This window comes from Trematomus bernacchii, unplaced genomic scaffold (assembly GCF_902827165.1).
Source record: "Trematomus bernacchii unplaced genomic scaffold, fTreBer1.1, whole genome shotgun sequence".
NCBI lineage: Eukaryota > Metazoa > Chordata > Actinopteri > Perciformes > Nototheniidae > Trematomus > Trematomus bernacchii.
The window spans coordinates 20,926,210-20,951,602 of record NW_022987973.1 but is presented as its reverse complement, the minus strand read 5'-3'; the positions used below and the strand labels follow the sequence as shown (position 1 = coordinate 20,951,602).

The 25,393-nt window shown below is 41.3% G+C and overlaps 2 protein-coding genes across 2 annotated transcripts; both read left to right on the top strand.

Moving 5' to 3' along the window:
• Window positions 1–1,777: 1,777 nt before the first annotated feature.
• Window positions 1,778–16,575, top strand: si:ch211-146m13.3 (junctophilin-3). The gene is made up of 5 exons (XM_034116067.1): window positions 1,778–3,081; window positions 9,709–10,486; window positions 11,399–11,523; window positions 12,344–13,578; window positions 14,660–16,575. The coding sequence occupies exons 1-5, from the start codon at window positions 2,700–2,702 to the stop codon at window positions 14,738–14,740; spliced, it is 2,601 nt and encodes an 866-aa protein (XP_033971958.1). The 5' UTR covers window positions 1,778–2,699; the 3' UTR covers window positions 14,741–16,575.
• Window positions 16,576–20,481: 3,906 nt separating this feature from the next.
• Window positions 20,482–25,170, top strand: LOC117471222 (zinc finger protein 319). The gene is made up of 2 exons (XM_034116072.1): window positions 20,482–20,806; window positions 21,770–25,170. The coding sequence occupies exon 2, from the start codon at window positions 21,915–21,917 to the stop codon at window positions 23,670–23,672; it is 1,758 nt and encodes a 585-aa protein (XP_033971963.1). The 5' UTR covers window positions 20,482–20,806; window positions 21,770–21,914; the 3' UTR covers window positions 23,673–25,170.
• The last annotated feature ends 223 nt before the right edge of the window (window positions 25,171–25,393 follow it).

The window sequence follows — 25,393 nt, the reverse complement described above, 5'->3', positions numbered from 1 at the left end:
TTTAATCTTTTTTTCTTTCTAATTTGTTATTATTTGGTGCAGGCATTGCTTTTCAAATCGTTCTGTGTGACATGAAAAAAATGGGGAAATCGTGTTGGTGAACACGAATCAATAGATTAATTTAGTGACTATAACACTAAATGCCGTGAGACTGTGTTGCGATATCAGTTCACAGACTGTTAGGCAAACGAGAAGGTGAAAGTTACGTTACCCTTAATTCACCCATTGGCAATAAAAAAATATATTAATACATGTAAGACATTACAAATTGAACATTTAAGTTACAGATCTGAATACTTCTTCCATCACCGTGAACATGTCATTTTGTCAGCCTGCAAGTAAAAGAAAAGCAGGAGGAGAAGGAACACAGATGGTGACGTATGCAGTGCAGACAGCAGCTCATTAATCTGCTTCACGGCTTTCACTGTTATCACATAAACTCTGATTCACTGCAAGGTGCAACATGACTGATGACGCCTTCACATGTACAGAGGTGCAAGAGTTACTATGATCTCCAATGGTGGAAGGTAAGTATATTTACTCAAGAACCATAATTAACTACAACTTTGAAATAATTGCACTTGTACTGGTTTTTTCCACTGTACACTTTTAGATGCCTACTTTTTGCAGACAGCTTTAATTACATTGCAGATCCATGATGAATAATGCAGAATATAAATTGAGTGATACATTTTGATATACAATTTAAAATTAAGTCATGTTATTGACAATGCATTTACAAATTAAATATGAACACTTCAATAAATAAATAATAGATTAAAAACAAAAAATATATTTTTGGATATATTGATCAATATTAGTATAAGTATAAGTATTTTCTTTAATAATAATTGAAGTACTGTATATTATATGTATCTATCTACAGACTATTATGTTGAACATAATATACATATTAAACTAATGTGATATTTATTATTATTTAATTACATTTTTTGATGTATATACGTATATTTAAATAAATGCAATTTGCTTGTAATGTGATCAATGCTTGACTTGTTGTAATTACCTGACTCTATTACCAGTTGTAAAAAGTTTTGATTGTGACAACCATTGAGGAATTGTTTGTAATCTTTTGCATTGCAACACAATAAAGATAACGCAGATGTGAACTTTAAAAAGACAATTCTACCAGTTTAACCAGTTAACACTGACACAGCCAGTGTCAATCTGGTATGACACCAATTTCTGGTCACCATCAATCCAGCGGTGGATGTGTTCGATAAGAGATGGATTTCCAATACCATCATGCCCCAGTTATCGACTAGATCAAATGTTTACCATGTGACTACTCTGAAAGTATAGATTGCTGTGAAGCTCCCATATATATTATAATGACAGGCAGATGAATGATATGTTTAAATGTCAGTCTGAGTCAAATAAAGCTTATTTAAGTGACAGCTAACGTCCATTGGTTTGCTTACAAGATAATGGTGAAAAAGAGCAACAACAATTAGCTTTGGGAGAGCGTGGAACAGGATCAATGAGCTCACAAACCTCCAGTTATTAGGGAAACAGATTGCTGACTGACCAGATTTCAGTCTCGGAGGAGGAGAGAGTGAAATGAGGCTGGATCATTAGGAAAAGCAGGCTGTATCCCCAAAGGGGAAGAGCAGCGAGCTCCGTGCATGCAGCTATACGCACCATCCCTCCGTCTCTATCTCTTTAAGAGCCGAGAGAAGGAGTGTGTGTTCAGTGTGTGTGGGGGAGGGGTATTGGCTGGGGTGGAACAGTCCTGTAATGAGCAGATTTTAGAGAGAGAGAGCGAGAGTGAGGCCGAAAAAACAGGAGGACAGATGACTTGGTGGAATTGGGATACAACAACAATCCAGGTTATGGGCGATCGCTGAAATGGAGAGGACAAAGGGAAAGGGAGAGGAATAATTTATTTTGTTCTGCTGCACATCCTCATCTCCAGGGGAGGCTCATCTTGAGATCACAGCAGAGCAGAGGGGAGGAAGAGGAGATATTCACTCTCCGTTATGTCTGTGTGTGTGCGAGGCTGAGGCTGTGTGTGGTTATGTATGTGTGTCTCTGAGCCTTGTTTCCAGGCCATGCTATAAAGCTCCTACTTCTCAGATTATTTTTTGTAATGGCGTACCAGTGCAGCAGCATCCCTGTCCTGTCTCCCTCTCTGTGAGCTGGTGCAGCGGGGCTCGTGTGGATGCTGTAATGTCTGATTGAGCTGAGCTCGGTCACTGCTGCTGCCACCACCGCCGCTCTGTGGGCCTCTGGGACGGCTGGAAAAGCCTAGGCCTCGCTTGTCTGGAGCACCCCGCTGCACCGGCTGAGGCGACGGGACGGCGAGCTTCCCGGCTGCGAGGCTGTGTGTAGCAGGAAGGTGGAGGAGGAAGTGGAGGAGGAGGATGAGAAGCACTCTGAGCCTGCATGCCCATGGGAAGCAGCATGCACAGCAGCTGCGTTCGTCACTCCAGACCCGTCGCTGAGGCTTAGACTGCTTCTCCATCGTAAGGCGATGCTCTTCGGGGCAACGTCCTGCTGCTTTTAAAGCGACGAGCCGGTCTTTTACATCCTAAACTTACAGGAGAGGGAGAGCCGAGGCCCTCCATGCTACCAGATTCAAGCGAGGCCTCCTCCCTCTTTGCTCCTTCTGAGTAAACCAGGCCCTTGTTTTTGTTTTTTCTTGACGTTCTAAGGATTTGCCTAAACCTGTTTCATGCATGTCCACTGGAGGCAGGTTTGACTTTGATGACGGGGGGTCGTACTGCGGGGGGTGGGAGCAGGGTAAGGCCCATGGACGAGGGGTCTGCACGGGGCCCCAGGGTCAGGGCGAGTATGCGGGCGCCTGGAGCCATGGCTTCGAGGTCCTGGGCGTGTACACGTGGCCCAGCGGGAACAACTACCAAGGCACCTGGGCGCAGGGCAAGCGGCATGGCATCGGAGTGGAGAGCAAGGGCCGCTGGGAGTACAGAGGGGAGTGGACGCAGGGGTTCAAGGGTCGCTACGGGCAGCTGGAGAGCACGGCGAGTGGGGCCCGGTACGAGGGGACATGGAGCAACGGGTTGCAGGATGGATACGGCACGGAAACATACTCTGATGGAGGTAAGGCTGCTAAAACTCATTTCCTGCTCACATGTAAAAAAAGAAATGGTTCAGAGTTCATATAGACCTGTGACTTTTCTGGATAAAACACCTGTACTCTTGGACTGATTTCCAGGCTGGAAGTGGAGCGACTAACTTACTTAGCCTGCTGCTAAATTCCACTGTAACACATCTCCAATGTAGGCTACATAAATAACATGTAGGTCACATCCACATGCATGCATGGATTACTGAGCAGGCCTACAGAGCCCAGGCTCAAGGGTTCAGTGGACCCTTATAATGTATGGTGTGCTGTAGTATGTCGTTTAACATCAGTGTGACAGTGTGGATCTGCTGTGGCAGGAAGCTATAAACATGTATAAAGTTCAGCTGCAGGTTGTTCAATCAAAAGCACCTGAAAGTTCATCTACATCTCCAGAATGAAAGAAATGACTACATGCAAAATGACTATAAAGAGATAGAAAAAAAATGGCAAAGATATTTATGAGCCAAAAGATACACAAAAGGAATACAAATATATGCACACAAGAACTACCAAGACACACAAAACAACTAGAGACAACTAATTATTAGGAAGGAACACAACATGACTAAAAAGACACTTAAAAAAATACAAATACACAAAACAACTACAATGAGACACAATTCAAGGAGATCAAATACGACTCCAATTAAGGAGACAAAACAGAAAAACAACAAAGCAAGATGACTTAGAATAGTCATCTTGTAATAGTAAAAATAGATCAAAACAACTACTTTGAGATAGAAAAGAAGACATGACTACAAAGAGACACACAACGACTACAGAAGATGCAAAATAAAAACTTAAAACCCAAGCACATCTCTTTTAGTCTAGGTGTTGCACCCTAGCTTACGAGGGTTGTGGGACCTTCTACATGGGCTCTAGCCTCATAATCTGGCCATGACCACATGAAAACATGAGGAGGTCTGTGGGACGGACCAGCCTTCATAATCATTTGATTATTTTGAAACAGGATATAGATGTTAAAGAAATATGTGGATTTCTAATATTTGAAATCTCAGCATTTGCTGTGTTTAGTGTTTAGAGACGCACAGATGCTTAAAAACACACCTTCACCCCTCTGCATCACACCCTGTCGCCATGGTAACTCGGAGACAGCAGGTCAGCGTGTCACTAGAGACCAGCTCGAGGCTCCTCTGCTCTCTGATTGGCTCTCAGCCACTGTCAGTCCACTTAGTAGAACTAGGCCGCACGGCCCGCCTCCGAGATTCGCTGAAGGACCCGGATAATGAAAGCCAGGTCAATAAGTGATGCAGGTGGAATAAAAACACGGGGTGTGGGTGGGTGGGTGTGCGCGCGCTGCACTGAAGGTGAAGGTGTTGTTTACCGAGAGGTGGAGGATTCAAGCAAGTGCATTGAGGCTAACCTGCAAATGCTACTGTTTTAGTAAGATATTAAAATATGAAACAAAGAGGCTGAGGCGACAAAAGTATTTAAAAAAGAAGACTGCGTCACGCGACATCTCTGCTCCCCTCTTCCGCTCACGTGGAAGTCCGCCGACAGATGAATGTAGCACGCACCAGCTGACACATTTCCCACAACCCAATAAATGTGCAGGTCGCTGTTTCCACACGCACAATCACTTTAAGTCCTCTTTACTCAGCCAGCCCTTATTAAAAAATGATAATGAAACCATAAAATAGAACTCATGCAGACAGAGACAGTCCAGGGCTGGCTTCAGCACCGCGGACAGCTCCTGGTCTAAACAGCATTCAAAATACTTTATACACTTTAAAAAGGAGTGTCGTTAAATGAGAACATGTGAATTACTCAAATGATCGTTTACAAGTACTAACTCACAGTATTCACTAAACAGTAGATATTCCCTATGTGTTAACATACTACATCTATACAGCTGATATAGGCCTACTAATGTTAGCATATTGTTTCTACTTTTCATTGTATACTTCTACTAAACTGCATTTCAGAGGGATATATTAACATTTGTACTAAACATTTGATAACTTTAGTTAGTTTGCAGAGTCAAACATATAACTATAGAAAATAATAACCCAGCAGTATATACAGTCATTAAAAGGAGAATTGTATTAGCTGCAACACTGTGATGAAAACAGTAATGCTTTGTTTTCTCTGGTCTTTTTGTGGCTGCTTAACCAATATCCAGTTTCACTTCATCATTTGCAGCTAAGCGGCTCCTCTATAGAGTGGCGAAGTCCCGCCCATCTACTTCCGACCCATGGGACCTTATTTCGGAAAAAGTTTGTATTGAAGTCAATGGGGAGAGATAGATTATCTTTCGATTCCGTTTGAATTGTGCCACGAATTACACATATGATGTTTGTCAATCTTAACAAATCATTTCCATGTCAAAAAAGTCACAGTTTGTCGTAAAACTGTTGAAATATAAGACTATGAAAAATACGCAACTAGAAAGACTACAAATCCCAGAATCCCGGTCCCGCATGCTGGCTCTTACGGAACCGACTAACTCCCCTTGTGTGTATGTACAGCTCTCAACATGCCCATACTTGTAGTGATTTTCACCTCTTTTAACACTTTTCGCCTCATTCTGAAAGAAAGAGGTGAAATGTGCCAACGTGACGGCCGTCTTGGTGTGTGGTGCGAGACGGGAGATGTAGTTCATTGAGCGTTTCACACAAACAAATGTGTTACTTCACAGTTTTACGACACATTTTTATTTTTTTGACTTGCAAAATTATCTTTTAAATTGACAAACAGCATATGTGTAATTCGTGGCACAATTCAAACGGGATCGAAAGATAATCTTTCTCTCTCCATTGACTTCAATACATACTTTTTCCGAAATAAGGTCCCATGGAGGTCCACCGGAAGGGGAGGGACTTCGCCTCTCTATTTCCTTTATTGCATGGCATTGTGGGAGATTATAGTCTAGCACAATGATTCTCAAATGGGGGTACGCGGACCCCTAGGGGTACGTTGGGGTACTGCCAGGGGTACATGAGATAAAAAAAAAAAAGGTTAATTAAAAAAATACCATGCATGATTATAAAAGTAATCTTAGTACAATAAGTTAAATAGAAAACACAATTTTATATAAAATATTCCTAGAACCACCAATGGGGTCCTCATATCAGGGTATATGCAGGAGTCCTGAAGTCAAATGTAAGACCTTTTAAGACCTTTTTTAAGACCCTTTCCATACATTTTAAGACCTCATCGCCACTTTGAGTTTTAACCGGTTACCTTGGCGACACACTTTACCTCACATTTACTATATACAGTATTGATTGTCCTTCCTCCTTATCTTCCAACCATTTGGACGCAAACTTGCATTTCCCCATAACGATGTTGTTAAACAACCGGCGTAAACGGACCTCCGCGCGCTATCAAGCAGTGAGCGTGCGATGTCCTGTTCAGATGACGTCCAATCCAACGGGATGCCATAAATAAACTACACAGAATCCCACTACACACCTACGCAATGATTACATTCAGGCAGACTGTAGAATACAACCTCTTTGGACCATTTATATACTTATTGAAAACAAGCTACAAAATGTAATACCTTGGAAAATGCCGTTTAATACTTTTTAATAGCCTTAATTTTCGCTAAATTGATTTATCAACTTTTAATACTTTTTAAGACCCTGCAGACACCAGGAATATACACATGTCAAATTTGTGTATTGTATTTTATAGTTGTTCATAATATGTCATTTTGTTCATTGGTTTGTTAAACATATATTACTTCAATTGAAAAACTTCTTGGAAAAATCTGTTTTAATTTTTTTTCCTGCATAAAGATGAAAATATCCTTAGTTTGTTGTTATTCATGCATGAAGGAATTAATAAATCACACACTGATGGAACATCATTATATTGTAATTATTTATATAGGCTTTTTCTATCGAAAATGTCCGTGGTCGGTCAGGGGGTACTTGGCTGAGAAAATGTTTCAAAGGGGGTACATTACTGAAAGAAGTTGAGAAGCACTGGTCTAGCATATACAAACAAGACACGTTGTATTTATTTGGCATACTGACTGTTTGGACTTTACTTAAATTAAACAAAACTAATGTTTAGTATCAAGTTAGGACACAGCATACGGGATGCGACCCAATTCCTGACTTCAGTATAAACTGGACGAATATATAATAATAAAATGAAGGCATCAATGAATTAACATTTGATACTGCTTTATAACCTTATCTTAGTTGATATTGTTTCTATATGTGGAAATACCAACAAACAACATAAATAACACAAGCAGCTGGGCTTTAGCACACTGGAAAACTGCCAACATGAACTTCACTCAAAAACAGATGGATTTTTTTGTGTGCTATTGATGGATCCTATTTTCCCAGAATGCAATGCACAAAGGAAAGAAATGTGTCTGGCGTTAAAACATAGTAACAGAAAGCTTATGAAGTTTGATCATAACAACTGCAGTATGTTTTTTAAATACTTACAATACTTATTGTTTATTATACATGTTCAAAAACTGTGATAGTTTTTATTTTTCCAAAAATATAGAGAACAGAATGGTTCATCGTAAACTTTTATGTCTCTAATTATTTCAGCACCATGAACAGCTCCAGTCCCCGCCACCAACTACACAGTATCTGATATGAAAATTACTCAGAGAGACACTAAAACATTTGTTCTTTTTTTTTTAAATCATAGTTTAAGTTTGAGCTGAAACAAGTAACAAATAAGTCAATCTAAAAATGTATCTGCAACTATGATAATCAATGAATCGTTAAAGTAACTTTTCAAACAAATCCAATGAAGCTGCAGTGTTTCTCAAAGCTGGGAATCTTCTGCTAGTCCTGTTTTATATCTCTGTACACTGAATATGTTTGAATATAGGACTTACAAACTAAGCATTTCATTGACTCATTGAGAAAATAATCGTTAGACACAGCGCTAGATTCAGTCTGTTCAGGATGTCCTGAGGCTCAGCACAGGTTGGATGAAGACAGTGTAGACAGCTGTTCAAATACCTTTCATGGCATAAAACTCTCTTAGCTTTGTCAGCAGGGGCTGCTGCTGTCGGGCGCTCCTGTAAATGAAACTGACGTGTTGAACAGGAGACAGTAGAGTGTCCTGCCCAGTAATATGAAACTGTGGATCCTCTTGACCTCTGACCCTCTCATGGACTTGAGGAGAGGATGGTGTAATTGTGTTCTTTCCCCACAGCAGACCTGATCTTTGTTTGAGTTTATCTGGGTACCTTCATCCAGGAGGTCTGGGTGTCATTGGCAGTTTATTAGATGTTTATAATTGTGTTTATGTATATTTATGAGGAGACTGGAGAAGGGCATTATTTAGAAATGTGTGCAGATCAAAAAGGTTTTATTGTATATTTTGATCATTTTCAGAAGTTTGGAAGAAATTCACAAGGAAGATTTCATCCCAACGCTCTACTCTTGTGTTGTGTAAATAGCAGAATTATTCCACCATTCACACATCACACACACAGTAATCCTTTTTCCCTGTTGTAGTATGTTGTTTGGTCTCTGCAATCTGCCAAATCTTAAGAAGCTCAGGGACAAAGATTTCCGATTCACTGGGTAAAAATTAGCACTGGCATTTCCAGTTTTTTCAAAAGTGCGTACGTGCTTTCCTGCAATGTAGGAAATGCTATATATCTGGTGTTTTTCTGGGTGTGTTGGAAGCTTAAATGTGGTGCTAACATGTCTCAGTTTGTCAGTGAAATATGTCAAAGGTTTTATCCCTGGTGTGGGTAGCAACAACATAAACCTTCAAACAAATGAAGGATAAACGCAAAATAATTATAACATGTCAAAATGCTTCTTCTTTACACTGGAATACTATACGTGGCAAATACTCATCTATAACACGTTGAAAAGTCCACATCAGGGGAGTTGCCCATTTCTGTCTGACTTTAGTTCTCCTGCACCAAGCTAGCAGCAAGTTGGTCTGTCTTTCGGTCCACAACTTTGGTTCAGACTGAACAATCTCTACAACTACAAATACTACTGTATTTCCATGAATGGGCGTAAAAACAATAGCCAGAGAAAGAATGCTGCTGACATGACTGCTGGTGATCTACTCATTCAGTTTGACACCTTTGCATTTAGTGAAATGTCTTTACAACAGTTGGATGGATTATCATTACATTTTGTACAGGAGCAAGGTTTGTTTTGCAAGTATTTAATTGTAAATATATATATTGTAAATATTAAACCAATGTATGTTTTTAACTGATGATTGCACAAGATGTTATCCCCAGGGGAACACGAATGTCTGAACCACATTTCATTTCAATACATGTTGACACGTCTCACTGGAAATTACAAATGTCAACCTCATGGTGGTGTAATAAGAAAACAAAAATGGAGAATCACTGAAGTAAGAATGATTAATCCTCTGGCTACCATGAATATCCATACAAGGAGTATGTAAACATTCATGCAAATCACTACCAACTGGTTTTGCCAAGGTTTAATGATTGGGGTTGCCTGGGTTGAGGGCTGTGTTCATTGGCTCAAACGCTTGTCAACGAGCCACTCAACTCAATGGTAACCCTAACCCTAACCCTTCTGGGAAACATGAATTTGAGTTTGGACCAAAGTGTAGATCAAAACTGACTGTCACTGTGTCTGCTTGTATTTCAGGAACCTACCAAGGCCAGTGGCTGGCCGGGATGCGTCATGGCTATGGCGTGCGGCAGAGTGTACCGTACGGCATGGCGGCTGTCATCCTTTTCCCTCTGCGAACATCCATAAACTCCCTCCGCTCCGAGCACAGCCACGGCCCCCCGGCTGTGCTGGAGGACGGCAATGCCACGCCAACAGATGGGGTGGTGGCCGGCCTGGCAGGGAGCCCCGTGGGCCGAGGGGGGTTTGCTCTGATGGCTCCGAGTGAAGCTGAGCGCCAGAGGAAGAGGAAAGGCCGCTTCCGTCAGTCCATCCTGAGTGGACTAAAGCTGCGACGCTCAGAGTCCAAAAGCTCGCTGGCAAGTCAGCTCAGCAAACAGAGCTCCTTCTGCAGCGAGGCTGGCATGAGCACCGTCAGCTCTGCTGCATCGGACATCCACTCCAACGCCAGTGAGAGTGAACAAGGAGCCCCTGTGGACGCCACTGTCACTGAAATGTATGCTGGCGAGTGGCGGAGCGACCAGAGGGCCGGCTGGGGCGTGAGCCGGCGCTCAGACGGCTTGCATTATGAGGGGGAATGGGCGGGAAACAAGAGGCATGGGTACGGATGCACCACCTTCCCGGATGGCACCAAAGAGGAAGGGAAGTATAAGCAGAACACGTTGGTGAGCGGAAAACGCAAGAACCTGATCCCACTGAGGGCCAGTAAGATCAGAGAGAAGGTGGACCGGGCTGTGGAGGCTGCGGAGAAGGCTGCGGACATCTCGAAGCAGAAAGCAGAGATCGCCATGTCAAGGTAACGTGCTCACCTTTAGGCAGTGGTGGAAGAAGTATTCAGAGTCTTTACTTAGGTGAAAGTAGCTAACACTGTGAAAAGCCCTGTAATCAAGATAAAAGTATGTAAAATGTCCATAAATCATGACATGGTTACTCAAGATTATCCACAGACCTTGATGTGAGCAGTTTCATGTAGAAACAATTAACTTTTTCATGTATCAAAGCTTAAACAGAAGCTTTGATACATTAAATCGTGATAGCACAAACTGTTAATATTAATGGCTAAATTGTGACTTTAGCTAGCAACGAAGATCTCGAGTATATGCACACTTCCACTGTGTTACAGTTGACGAGTGTAGTTTGCTTGATCAAACATAGTTTAATAAAACTTCTAACAACAAGGTGTTCATATTATCTTGAGTAACCATTGCTGTTAATTTGTTCAAATGTCTTTTACAGCACCACATTGTATTTTACAACCCTTCTGAGCATAACAAAATAAAATCTGTCAAATGTTAATTTGAAAACTAACACTTTTAAATTTGATGTTGTGGAGTTCAATATTTGCCTCTGAAATGTAGTAAAATAGAGGAATAAAGTTGCATAAATTGTGAAAACTGGTACTATTCAAATACCTTAAAGTTGTACAGAACATGAATAAAATATACTTTAGATTCCACCTCTGTTTTCAGCAACACATGTGGGAGATGGGCACCAAATATGGATTTGTTTCTGTACCAAAATGATAAACAAATGTAAACAGAATATGTAAAAACAGATTAAGAGGATGTGACTTAAAAAATAGCCAGGTGCTTATTTAAAGCAGAGAGAATATTTGGCATAAACAAGTCTAAAAAAAGAAACTCAGAGTGGATAATAAGCATTATAGCTGCAGCCTGTTTGACGGCAGTGTTTCTACCTGTGTGCTCAGGATGAGCCACGCTCGTGGGAAGGCAGAGGCGGCGGAAGGAGTGGCGCAGAAGGCCATGGAGGAGTGTCGACTGGCCCGGATCGCTGCCAAAGAGCTCTCTCCCTCTTTTCACATCTATGGGAACGGTGAGTGGACCACACAGAAGAGTGTCCAATTATAAGTTAATGTGCACTTTCACACATGCTGCTCTATTTCATTTAGGTGTTTGAAGTGCAGAATTACATAGATAATATACAGACAAATGTATATGTATTATTTATTTATTTATATATATATTATTTTATATTACCACTAGTTCTTATGTAAAATATATAATAATAATAATAACATTATGTTTTATTCTGTTTGTGCATCTTAGATTTTTTAATACATTGTATTCAAAATGATACAGTATAATTTTTCTTTTGGATTTTCTCCCATCCTTTAAGTTTTATTGCCAAATTTCTGCCCACTTTTATGTGGCTTCATTTCCCCCCCTGAGAGACCAGGATTGTAACAATTAGTCATAAGTCGTGACTAAATAGTTTTTTTTAAAAGCAGCATATTATGAAACTAATAGAATAAGACTCATTATCTTCATTTAAAACCTAGATAATAGCGTGTATAAGTAATGCCTGAATTATTTAAAAAATGTTATCGTATGTGGATTTTCAGTATGGCTCAGTGTTTACATACAGGTTGATCTCATAATAGACTACAGAGGATTAAAGCCTTTGCGAATTCAACTAAATCAAGTGTTTTCACTTAGTTAATCCCCTCTAAGCCAACAGTGACTGCCAGCACCAGATCCAGTTTGTATGCAGCTTTTCTCTCTTTTTGCTACCCTGCATGCTAATAACACTCACAAACACCAGCACAACACACTCACACCATACACACTGATGGACTTGGCGTGGATTGGTGCCAAATCACTTCACTGGTGTTATTCTCCAACTGTTTTCACAGGGCTCGAATGTCAGAGGCCCAAGCACCAGGACGCCAAGGACAAAGACCATGAGGTGATCTCCACGGGAACAGACAGTCCGGAGCTGTGCACGCCGGACACCACGCCGCCTGTAATAACACCTGATCTCAGCCCCGTGCTGAGCGTGCCCACCTCGCCCCCCCACAGCCCTGGAAAACACGCCCATCGCCCCAGAAATGCTTGCTTTATGCGCCAGAGCGCCGTGGACGATCAGGGCGGGGCTGAGATCCAGGTGCTGGTGGAGGGGCGGGGCATGGATCTGCCAAGGGGCGGGGCTAACAATTGGACTGATGACATGTATCCAGATCGCGGAGGCAGCAGCCGCTCCACCACACCCTCCCTCCTGGAGGAGCAGGAGAGCCAAATCAACGGCCATGAGCAAGCCCCAATGTCCAACCACAAACCGCGGGAGAAATCCAATCACAAGTCTCGGGAGCACGCCTCCTCCTACAGAGCGTGGGAGCACTCCAACCAAAAGCCCTCCAAGCAAGCCTCTTCCAATCACAAGTCGAGGGAGTACTCGTCATCCAATCATAAAACATGGGATCATTCTTCCACCAATCACAAGGCCTGCGAGCATGCCTCTTCCAACTACAAGCCGCAGGTGCACATTTTATCCAATCACAAGGCCTTGGAACATAACATTTCCAATCACAAGACTTCTGAGCATGCTTCTTCCAATCACAAGTCCCAAGATTATATCTCCTCAAATCACAATGCAAAGGACCACGTCTCTTCTAGTTACAACCCTCGAGAGCATGTCTACTCCAACCACCATCCAAAGCAGCACAACCCTTCCAACCACAAGCTTAGTGAGCATGCTGTAATCGACCAAAGGCTAGATGGCCTCACCGGGGGCTGGACTGCTGAAAGCACCCTTAGGTGGAGCCCGGCCCACTCGCGCCTTACAGAACAGGACGAGGAGAGGATCAATGACTATACGGTTGACATGAGGCTCCAGTGCCCGGACTCACAGAAGTCTCGGGGGCTGGGAGCAGAGTCCCCGGCCTCAAAACACAACAGGTTGCGTTCCCGGGGCCTTCGGCCGGTCAGAGAGGGATCCATGGACTCTGTACAGATGCTGGACAACCTGAATGTGGGGGCAGAGCTGGAGGAGTGGCCGCTGCACAGGGACCTCACCCTCTCCCCACCCCTCAAGTCTCAGCCCATCACTCTGGAGCAGGAAGGAGAGCACCTCACCCTCAAATCAAACTCAGTGAGTCATCACAATCAAAGTTTAGCTTTGAATCATTATTAATAAATAAACAAATAACTCGACAAATACTGATGAAGCAAATAATTATGTATTTCATAAATATATAACTTTTCCTTTGGAACAATTACATTTTTGTGCATTCATAAAAAAAACGTGAGTAATGCAACAGTCAGTACTTAATAACATCCAGGCACCATTTATTCTATTCTTGCTAAGAATAGACAATATAAATGGTGACATTTCTTTATTCAGTATTAATTATGCTTAAAGCCACAATGTGTATGATTCGAACATTTTGATTTCAGAATCAATTTTGTTGAATTCATCGACTTTGACGTAATATTTTGTTCCACACAAACATGTTGAGTTTGTTAGAATCAAGAGAGACTTCTTGTCCATAGCAATGGTGGCTTAGGCTCATGGGTATAGGTCGAATTTAGAGCTGTTTTTCCAAAGCCCCCATGAAGTGCGGCGGGCATTGAAGCAAATGTTCATAGTGGCCACACAGTGGTACTACAACTTCTGTGTGAGTGTCATTTGGGCCCAAAAATACTTTTCCCCATTGACTTACATTGGGAAAGATATGTCTGTAAATCATTGGATATTTTTTTTTTAACTTAATCAACTATCCCAGTACAAACACTTTTAAAGCCCTGATTTAATTCATTCGTGTCTAAAATGCTCTAAAAGCAGAATCCAGTTATTTTCTCTCTCCATTAATCTGACTGAGCCGAGAAAAACGCAAGTCCACCCGCTCTATGAGCAAATACGGTAACTTTTGCTCTTGAGAGGTAGGGCATTTTGGCTTCATGCGCCGCTGAGCAACTTTCACAGGAATGAAAGTGTCCTGCATCCAATGCTGTATCCAGTTCTCTTTATCAATCCATGGATTTTCCACATCAAAAAGCCTGGTGGATGTAACATAAACCTTTGGTATATTGCTCAAGTTAAAATGTAGGATCTCTTTTAATGACAAAAAGTTATGAAAAAAACAATAAAAAACAATACTTGTTGCACTTTTAACTGCCATTTGTTTCATGCAACTAAACTCTTTCTTCTTTTCTCCTCTCTTGTCTTTTAGGGCTCCAGCTCTATTCTGGTGGTTATGGTCATTTTACTCAATATTGGAGTAGCCATTCTTTTCATTCACTTCTTTATTTAAGCTTATACAGGTATGATCTACTAAGACTTATTGATAACTACGGTATATTATATTATTACTTGCTGAGATGGACATTCTGCCTATTCGACTGGAGCCCGCAGCCCGAGTGACGGACACAGCAGAGCCTTTCTATTGTTGCTTCCGGTCTTTTCACCTCTGTTGAAGCCCGTTTCAGTTCCTCTGAAAGCACCGTTCCTTTTCGAATGCTTATTTTGAGCTTGCAACCATAGAAAAAGAAAGTAAGAAAGTTTATTTAGAAAAAAGGAAGAGTGCAGCTTTAAACTAGCGTGGTGTATTGGGACACACATGCACGGATGTCCATCAGCTCCTGCTACATGGACTGGAGATGGCACAGGCAGTTTTGCCCATTTTTCCATGACTCTAGACAAGAATATAGCAACCCTTGTTTCCTAGGTTATCATGAGAAACATGCTAACCAAAAGCATGAAACACACATCATCCTAAACCCTACAGACAATTACCCCTTTTGCCTTTGAACCCTTTCCCCTTTTGGCCCCCATCCACCAGTCTCTACCCCTTATTCGCACTATGCGCTACATACAGAACTATGCTGCAAGAGTAGATCCATTTTAAAGGGCTCCGTCATTCTTCTTTTCCTTTTTCCACTACGAACTGCACACACAACCATTGCATGAGGCTGTGTGGGGTTTTAAAAGTGCATTTTATATCCCTTTAACATCACTGTTCTGTCCTCATTCGTATGCACTCCATCTTGGTTATCACGCATGGCGGCAGATTTGGAAAGTCAGCCGCCAACGCCACCTTGCGTCCAATCAAAATGACAGAATCTGACCGAACCAGATTCATCAGCGACCAACACACTCCAAGACCCAAGAGTCTAAACTTCGAGGAACTTCCTGAATTTATTGTTAAGTGAAACATATTCGCACGCAAAAGAAAAACACAACACATACACATTAAACTGCTGACATACTGAGGAGGGCTCAGCCTTGAGCCTTTGTACAGCCTTGAGACTGTTATGTTATAACCACTAATTCTACTATATATGTGTATGTGTCATTATTATTCAAGTTTGTTACTTTTTTGCAGTTTGCAAGACAGAGAGAATGCTGAGTGCCTCGTATTTATTCATTTCCGTCTCAAATTTATTTAAAAAGAAAAACCCCGACCCGAGATAATTAAACACCCAGGCTAAGAGGAGACGAAGAACTTCGACATTAAAAAAAGGTGACCCTTGTGACATGCCTGTGAAGCCTGTGACATAAGATGTTCAACTACATAATTACTCTGTAGCTATGTTAGTTTGACAATAGAGAACCTTGAACCTTGAACCCCACCCAACCCCCTTTCCTGCCCAACACACACTCACACACACACACAAACACAAAACTTCCCTTTCACCCTGAAATGGCATGCACTGTTTTGTCTCTCTCCCAGTCCCCCTTTTCGGACCAGTCAAAAGGGAAAATGGGGTTTCTACGGTGTCATTTCCAGACACTCTTTGGGCCGGATGAGATTTTTTTCAGCATGTTTGTTCAGCCTGCTCAATCTGGTGTCGGTTTGTGAGTTTCTCCCTCTCGTCTCTTTTAATCCAGCAACACAAGGCTACACGAGACATGGAGAGCAGTGTAAAATAAACGCTAGCTTTTAAACTCTCAGTGGATTACCGAAACGTCCCGAGTTTATGAATGATATAAAAAGAAACTCTCTGCTACTGTATGTTTTATACTTCGCACCCAGTGGCATCATCATGTTGTGACATCATTGCATGCCCGAGCATGCTCTTTCTTACTCTTTGGTTTATGAGGTTGTTTCGAAGTTAATGTGGAGAAAATAATGAAATGTTTGAAATTAACGAGTTTGGTGTGGTTTATTCCTGCTCTCTCAACTACTCAATAAATTGCTTCAGTTTTATATAGGTGGGAAAGATCATAACAAATGAAACCGACATTCTGGTCAATGTGGTTATTTTATATATAAACTGTTTTTCAATAGATTTCCCAGAAAACGTATATAGAGCATCATATAGCAATATAAATATAAAACATCACATGCATTGTGGGAGAGGATTTTACCCATGATAACAAATTACATTTCTAAAGGCAACATTCAGAAGATTTAGTGATGAATACCACTGTGATTCAAGGTTACTGCAGGTAAGGAAAGCACACATTTTATTGTTGTAGTATGTCCTTTTAAAGGAATAGTTCAACATGTATGGTATGCTGCTGGTTATACAAAAATGGGTGCGTACCCACTAGGTAGGTATATATTAAACAACTATCTGGACAGCTAGTTTTCTGCAGTAAGAGAAACATATTGTTTGCTGTGATGACATTGAATGGTAAAGTCAACCCTATGGGCTTAGACAAACACTCTATTTATTACATGGATCATCTGCTACTGAAATATGTCCAAAGGCTGTACGCATTATAGTTGTGATGAGTCCACTGAACTGAAATAAATCTGTTCACATTAATACTTGTACATTAATGTATATATTGTAATATATATTATAATAAAAGCTATGATTATTGAATTTGGAAACAACATTAAAGACACCAAGAATTATATACATACAATACGATACATCAAGTCAAAATAAACTAAACTAAAACCTGTATGTGTAGCTATAGCCAGGGAGTTTAACTTGAGCCCTGAAACATATGAAATCTCTGATGAATCAAGCATTACTAATCGTAACTATTTCAATTCATTTATATTGTATTAGCAACATTTTTTTTTCTATCTCCCTCGATAAACTTTTAAAATGCCTTATATGAACATACAAGCATTACTGATGTGACGGTTGTATATAAAAAATATATATGATCAGCTAAATGTTCTTAAAGTATGGAAGGTCAGGTTACCTATTATCCAAAATATACTCACCCTTCTGTGAGTGATACAATATAGTGTATATTATAATAATAGACTATTATCACTGACTGAATTTTAATATTGCAGCAATTCTAAATAATGTACTAGGTGATTCAATTAACTGAAAAAAAACAATGATATACCATTTTCCCAATATAGGTTTTTTTAATCTGAATGCAAAGGATTGGGTTATTAAAGCTGAAGAATGAATCAAAAAGTAAATAATTTACCTCTCAAAATAAGTGGAGTAGAACTAGGGTAAAAGTCCCTCACAATTTCAGGCTTAATTATTGATTTACATCAAACTAAAGTGAAACGGCCCACCTTCATTTGCAAATTAAGTTGAAACCTAAAATGCAAGATTCCTGCGCCTATTTAACCATCAGAGTGTGTGAAGACTTTCATGGCTAAAACAAACGGCTGAATCAGAGCAATAGCTCTTGGAACTCCAATAATATGAGGTGTGTGAAAACCTTTTTTAAACCCAAGTAGCCTTAAAATAAACCAGATATTTAAAATGATGTTAAGTGTCAGCGGAAAGTTTGAAAATCAAAAAACACAAACACATTATGGCCTGTGAACAATATTATTTTATATTATAATTTAAGGCTATTATCATTGATTCATTCATGTGTACGCAGAAGAATGTTTAACGCTGTAGCTGATGGAAGCATTTTTCTTTCGTGTTGGGTAGTTTCATTGATTTAATAAAATATATTTAAATAATGGCACGATGGCTCAATAAATATGAGGTTTGTGAGTGCTCTCCTGGACTGAGATGACTGAATCAACTTAAAATAATACAATAAAACTGCTTTTTTTCCATTGGGATATGGGATATATCATGTTGCAGTTTTATATGTACAATACCAGAGGTGGGAGAAGTACTCCGATCTTGTACTTGAGTAAAAGTAGTAGAATTTGGAAACAACATTAAAGACACCAAGAATTATACATACAATACGATACATCAAGTCAAAATAAACTAAACTAAAACCTGTATGTGTAGCTATAGCCAGGGAGTTTAACTTTAGCCCTGAAACATATGAAATCTCTGATGAATCAAGCATTACTAATCGTAACTATTTCAATTCATTTATATTGTATTAGCAAAACTTTTTTGTCTATCTCCTTTGATAACCTTTTAAAATGCCATATAAGCCACTTTTACTCAAGTAAAAGTACCCAAGTATTCGCATCACATTATACTTAAAGGGGACCTATCATGCAAAATGCACTTTTGTACGTCTTTTATACATGAATATGTGTCCCCGGTGTTCCAGGGAACTCACCAAGTGTCAGAAAACACAACCCTCTCTATTTTCCTCCATACCCAAATCTCTAAAAAAGGGGCTGCAACGGATCTGATAAAAACTGATCCAGATTTGAACACTGTCCTGACGTCAGGACGGTGGCGCTACGGCTATTGGGCCAACTCCACCAATCAGGAGGAGACAGCCACGGCCATTGCCGTTCGAATGCGCTGGAGACGCTGTAGTACATATGCCAGGCCAGTAGATGGTGCTGTTCTCACTGAATCTGCCCTTGCAAAAACAGAGCTAGAAAATGTCAAATTGAGCAAAATGAGGCATGGCTAAAATGCATGATCTGTTTGGTATTTTGAAAAAAAAAAAGTATAAATATGCCTTATATAGGTATGGTCCTACACTATATTATTCAAATATAGCATGATAGGTCCACTTTAAGTACCAAAAGTAAAAGTTCTCATTCTGCAGATTAGTCCATGTCAGAATAATATATATGATATGTTTTATAATGATTGATCATTAAAGTGTTCTCAAAGCTGGTAAAGGTGCAGCTAGTTTGAATGACTTTGTATACTGCAGGGTAGCTTGTGCATTTACTCCAGGTGGAACTAATGTCTGATTTAACACTTAATTATATTTCACATCATTCATCCAGATCTGTAAAGTAACTAAAGTAAATAATTGTAGTGGAGTAAAGGTACACCACTTACTTCTGAATTCTAGTGGAGTAGAAATACAACGTAGCATAAAATGGAAATACTCAAGTGAAGCACAAGTATCTCAAAATTGTGGTGGGGTAGGTAATAACTGGATGGCCTACCTGCCTGTCAGCCTTCCATCTGTGCACAAACTTATCTCGTGCCCTCATTGGTCATGTGCGCGTTCGTGTGTGTTGGAGGAGGGGCTCTATAAAAGGAAGTGGCAGATTTTCTCCGGTTGTGTATTTTCAAATTCTAGCGATCTCGAGCCGGTTTCTCAAACTTACCTACCCTACCTTTAAGTACAGTACTTGAGTAACTTAGTTCTGTACAATACTTTAAAGACAATTTTCGCAGTAGAATCACATCAACTTTGGCTGTGGTCTAGACTCATCCCGCTTAAACAGTGTTAAAATAATAATTCAGGTATATTTTGGTGAGTGAAATACCATTATTTAAAATGCCACTTTACACTTTATCATAATTAGGATTACTACAGTATGACTGATGCCTTCATGAGTAAGCTGAATTTAGTTTAATTGAATGCTGTTACTGGTGCAACTATTTTTTTAATAGGCCTACTGTTTGGTAGTTTAATTTAGTAAACAAATATTAGTTTTTTTTTCATTACATGTTAATATAATTAAAGTTCAACTTTTACAACAAGGTGTGTGTAGACTACCACAGCAAACACACAATAGATTTTGTAAGGAGAATAATAGCTCTTGATGTTACTATAAGGGCTGACATTACGCATTCAATGTATTTAAGGCTATACTTACTACTGTTAAAGTTGTTTAAGTGATTTTTATGGAACAAGTATCTGAAAATCGGTGAGGATGACAGTTGTGATTTTACAGTGTTTACGATGCTTGAAGAAGAGAAACACTCCCCCCTACAGTCAGATTGTAGAATTACATTTGCAAAAATCTTTTCGGCTCGTATTGTGTTTGTTTGGATGCCCTTGAAACTAACTCAAAAAGCAGGAAATCTCCACCCAGGGCTGTTTTGGGGACTCCTGAGTGTACCTCCAGGATGGAGCGGCTGTAGAAGCAGCAGATCCGCGGCGACAGCTCACTGCGTGGCGGCTTCCGGTGTCCGTCCGTCTGCAGGAGGATGGCGTCCGGCTTCAACCGCATCCCCTCCACCGCCGGTCCTCCGAGTCCTAAATATACCGAAGGTTGTCGACCTCAGGCGAGAGACGGCAGTGAAAAGCACCGATAAGCGGGTCCAGTAAGGTATGTTTTTTATTTTAGATTGCAAATGTTGTTATTTGCAGATGTGCGAGGCTCCTCTAGAGGAGGTGAATTTCCCCCCGCAGCTCCGGGGAGGCCTAGTCTGATTTGGGGTCCGTTTACAGCGGAGCTTCGTATCGACCGGTTATTGTGGCCTTTCAGAAAGCGGCAATCGAAGCGACGGTAGCTCACAAGGCTCTTCGCTTCTGTCGCCTTTCCTTTTTGTGCTTTTGTTATTGTGTGATGGTGATATCGGGACGATAATACAAAGCAATGTTTATTAATGTGTGAAATAGCGGATCATAATCTCGGAGGAAGCCAGTTAGCTGGAGCTAGCGGTTAGCTGTTAGCGTCGCTGCCGAAGCTGACAGGCTAACGTCGGGGAGCTACATCCTGGAACAGAAACCAAACCATTAAATAAACCTGCAGAAAAAATAATAATACCCGAGATAAGAAATATAGATATGATTAAGACATTTGCATTGCGTAGCAAACGTTTTCAATACACATTACACTGAAAAAGGGGACTATTGCGTGCCTGATTGGTATTTCAGGAAATAGACCGAGCCCAATTCAGGTTAAACGTTATTCTCTTATTTCCGTTTATAGAAAGTGCGTCAGCTCTCTAAACGACACCATACGGTCTGTCTTACTGATACAAATGTGTACATATCACTTAACGATATATTTCCTGAATAACTGGAGGATAAGTTGCAGGCCCCTCAAGCTAGCTTAGGTGGTTTCTTTCAATTGTATTCTACAAGACTTGATCAGCCACTCACAATATTGTGAAACTGGCTAGAGGACCTCCTCTGGATGAAATGTAAACACACGTTATGAATGAGTGTTGTTTTATTTTACATTGCTATTTATAATATATAATTGTAATGTAAACTGGCAGCTTATCAGCCCTGCATTTCATACTCAGAAAATTCAACTTAGTAATTTGTTTTTTTTCCCCTTTAGGTATTAACACCTTAAACGACGTTTTTAAGGGCAGATATAGCACTCAGCCTCTCAGTGTGCTGGCTACCATTTATTAAAACACATCCACCCTCTTCAGTTCAGCACTGAAACCCCCTTCATCTCCAGAGAGCTGCGAATTTGAAGGATGACGGAGGCGTGGCAGCAGCAACATGCAGTGGCTCCACCTTCGGTTGTGCACACACTCCCCCCGGGAACTGAAAACTCTCTGGGCTGCACAGTGTATGGAGTGGTCCTGCAGCAAGATGCCTCCATGCAACAACCCCAGCACGGCCAGCAGCTTATTGTTCAAGCCCAGCAGCCCTCCTTACAGGTAGGGGGCGAGAGAGGGCACAAGTGTGGAGCCTGTGGCCATGACATCTCTCACCTGGCCAACCCTCATGAGCACCAGTGCATGGTGAACCAAGACCGATCCTTCCAGTGTACCCAGTGTATGAAGATCTTTAGCCAGGCTACGGACTTGCTGGAGCATCAGTGTGTGCAGGTGGAGCAGAAGCCTTTTGTGTGCGGTGTGTGCAAGATGGGCTTCTCTCTGCTCACCTCGCTGGCCCAGCATCACAACTCGCATGGCAATGGAAACAACCCAATGAAGTGCTCCATCTGTGAGAAAACATACCGGCCAGGTTCTGGAAATAACTCGCCAACCTTGTCAGCTGCCAACCCCCAGCAGCCCTCCACTGGTGAGACGTCCAGTGACGGTGCAGCAATCAGTGCCTCGTCTCCTCCTTCCTTTGAGGCCTCTGCACCAGACCGACCATACAAGTGCTCAGTGTGCCATAAGTCCTTCAGGCATTTGTCAGAGCTAACCCGCCACGAGAGAGTGCACACCGGTGAAAAGCCATATAAATGTGACACTTGTGATAAAAGTTTCAGCCAGTCTTCACATCTGGCGCACCACCAGCGGACACACAGCTCCGAGCGGCCGTACAAATGTGCCGTGTGCGAGAAGAGCTTTAAGCACCGCTCTCATCTCGTGCGGCACATGTACGCTCATTCAGGCGAGCACCTCTTCAAGTGCAATTTGTGTGAAATGCACTTTAAGGAGTCATCGGAGCTCCTGCACCATCAGTGCCAGCCGGAAGGGGAGAGACCTTTCCGCTGTGGTTCTTGTGGAAAGAGCTTCAAACGCCCATCTGATCTGCGGCAGCATGAACGCACGCACTCAGAGGAGCGACCTTTCCAGTGCGAGGAGTGCCAGATGAGCTTCAAACAGCAGTACGCTCTCGTACGCCACCGACGCACACACAAAAATCCAGCTGATCGCCCCTTCAAGTGTAACCTCTGTGACAAGGGGTTCCTCCAGCCATCCCACCTGCTTTACCACCAGCAGGTTCACGGCATGGAAAGTCTGTTCAAGTGTGCGTCCTGCCAGAAGTCTTTCAGCCAATCAGGAGAACTGCTAAGGCACAAATGTGGCGGGGAGGTCGAGAAGCCCTACAAGTGCGAGGTGTGTGGCAAAGGTTACAAAAAGAATTCAACGCTGCAGCGCCACCAGAACTCTCACTGCACAGAGAAGCCGCTGAAATGCTCCCTGTGCGACAAGCGCTTTGTGTCTTCCTCCGAGTTTGTTCAGCACCGCTGCGACCCGACCCGCGAGAAGCCACTGAAATGTCCCGACTGTGAAAAACGTTTCAGGTACTCTTCCGAGCTGCAGCGCCACCGCCGAGTTCACACAGGGGAGAAGCCTTTCAAATGCGCCAGCTGTGACAAGAGCTTCAAGCAACGCGAGCACCTGGCCAAGCACCAGAGCGTGCACTCGCGGGAGACACAGTTTAAGTGTGTGTGGTGCGGGGAGCGTTTTGTTGACCTCACAGCACTGCAGGAGCACACAGTCCAGCACACTGCTGAGGGGGAGAGTTTCCCTGAAGCACAATGCATCCCATGAACTGAACTGCTCTTCAGTCCTGGGGAGCAAACATGACATTCACCCTCGAAGGAACTTATGCCAGCCTCCGCTCCCCCATTTGTAGTGTATAACAAAGAACCATTAATTAGTTTAATGTTTTTGTTGAGTCATGACTGAATTCATCCTCATTCTTTGTTGTTTAATCATCGTCAATAACCGTCTTATTTTGGAACACATGGAAAAAAACGAATCAAAAAGGTGTAACAATATGGTAAGATCTGGGTTTTGTTTAGTGCGGGACATTATTCTGTGGTTGCATGTGATCGTCTGTTTTGTAACTGTTAATTCTGTTGTTGAGAATGATGGAAAGACCTTCCAGACAGTTGTCAGATGTGTGTGTGTGTGTGTGTGTGTGTGTGTGTGTGTGCTCTTGTCTAAGCTCCTCTGAGATCCATGTGCCTTTTTGTACCGATTCATTCTGTGTTTTTTTTCGTAACGTCACGTCCAGTTTAGCCGATAATTCCCTCCCATCCGTATACAGCGGCTGGCTTGTGCAGCAGTATCTTTTCACATATTAGATCTTAGGTAGTATCATCTGTTTGTGCATGAATATTTATCACACTTTAATATCACTGTTGTATTATAGGTTTGGTTTATTTAGGAAAACATCCTATGAAGAAGAAAAAAAGTGGATTTGTGAAAATGTATAGCCCGTGTCCTATGAACTCTGTGTTGTTGCATCTTTGTATTAAAACAAACGACATCTAGGTAACTAACCCATACCTTTCATGTCATACAAACACTTGACATGTGCAATAGAATATGCACAATGTAATATTTATGACTACTGATTCATGGCATAGTCTACTCTGTTATATTATAGATTGTGTGTATAAGCTTATGTAAACATTGAAAACTGTATAGTGCTTATGTTACCTGCTTTTGTATTCACTATGAATGAGCTTGCAGTATCTTGCGAGACATTTTAGTTTCAATTCCACATGGATTATCGGAAGATTTAACCCGACAAGACTTTAAAGCATTATATTATAACTCACTTGCCACAAACTAGCTGCATTAGTTACTGTGCGATAGATTTAACAAAAGTAATATTATTTTTTAAGTTTTTTAAGAATTTGCCTTGGAACATCCTCATGGGATCCTAGCCCCAGACGTTCAGCAGATAAATACGAGTAGCCTCAAAGTTACGAATCATGTGTTGGTTTATGTCGGGCATAAGGTAAAACATTTGTGTACTTTGGTTTACTGTGTGGATTTTTATATTCACAAGCTTTGCAGTATATTTAATAGAAGGTTTTTGAGGTTTACAAATCAAGGGGAAAGGGAAATACAGCGGGGAGGGGTGGGATGGGACTGTGTGGTTGTGCCATGGTTGAAGTCCTGGTGGGTCTGCTTCAAAACTTCCTGTTGGGAGGTGAACAAGTTTAATGAAGCGTTGGATTTACACATAAGGATATCAATATAGACTCCTGTTCATACTGTATACAGACAATTAAAAATAAACCACCCTTATTAAAAAAAAAAGTTGTACATTTTTTCCATCACAGACAATTCTACAACATGTATATGTATGATGATTTCAATTAGAGATGCCTACTTTCATCATAAGGTATACATTATTTTCACTTTATATGCAATATTATTTTCTCATAAAATCCCTATCTACTGACAAAAACATTTTTAGAATATAGTAAAATTATGTCTTTGAATTTAATTTTCCTCGAAAACGATTGATTAGC

Excerpts from the sequence above, each read along its gene's own strand:
- si:ch211-146m13.3 (XM_034116067.1), top strand. The coding sequence starts at position 2,700 with ATGTCCACTGGAGGCAGGTTTGACTTTGATGACGGGGGGTCGTACTGC. Across the intron at positions 10,487-11,398 it reads GCAGAGATCGCCATGTCAAG|GATGAGCCACGCTCGTGGGA; the intron begins GTAACGTGCTCA and ends CTGTGTGCTCAG. Across the intron at positions 13,579-14,659 it reads TCACCCTCAAATCAAACTCA|GGCTCCAGCTCTATTCTGGT; the intron begins GTGAGTCATCAC and ends CTTGTCTTTTAG.
- LOC117471222 (XM_034116072.1), top strand. The coding sequence starts at position 21,915 with ATGACGGAGGCGTGGCAGCAGCAACATGCAGTGGCTCCACCTTCGGTT.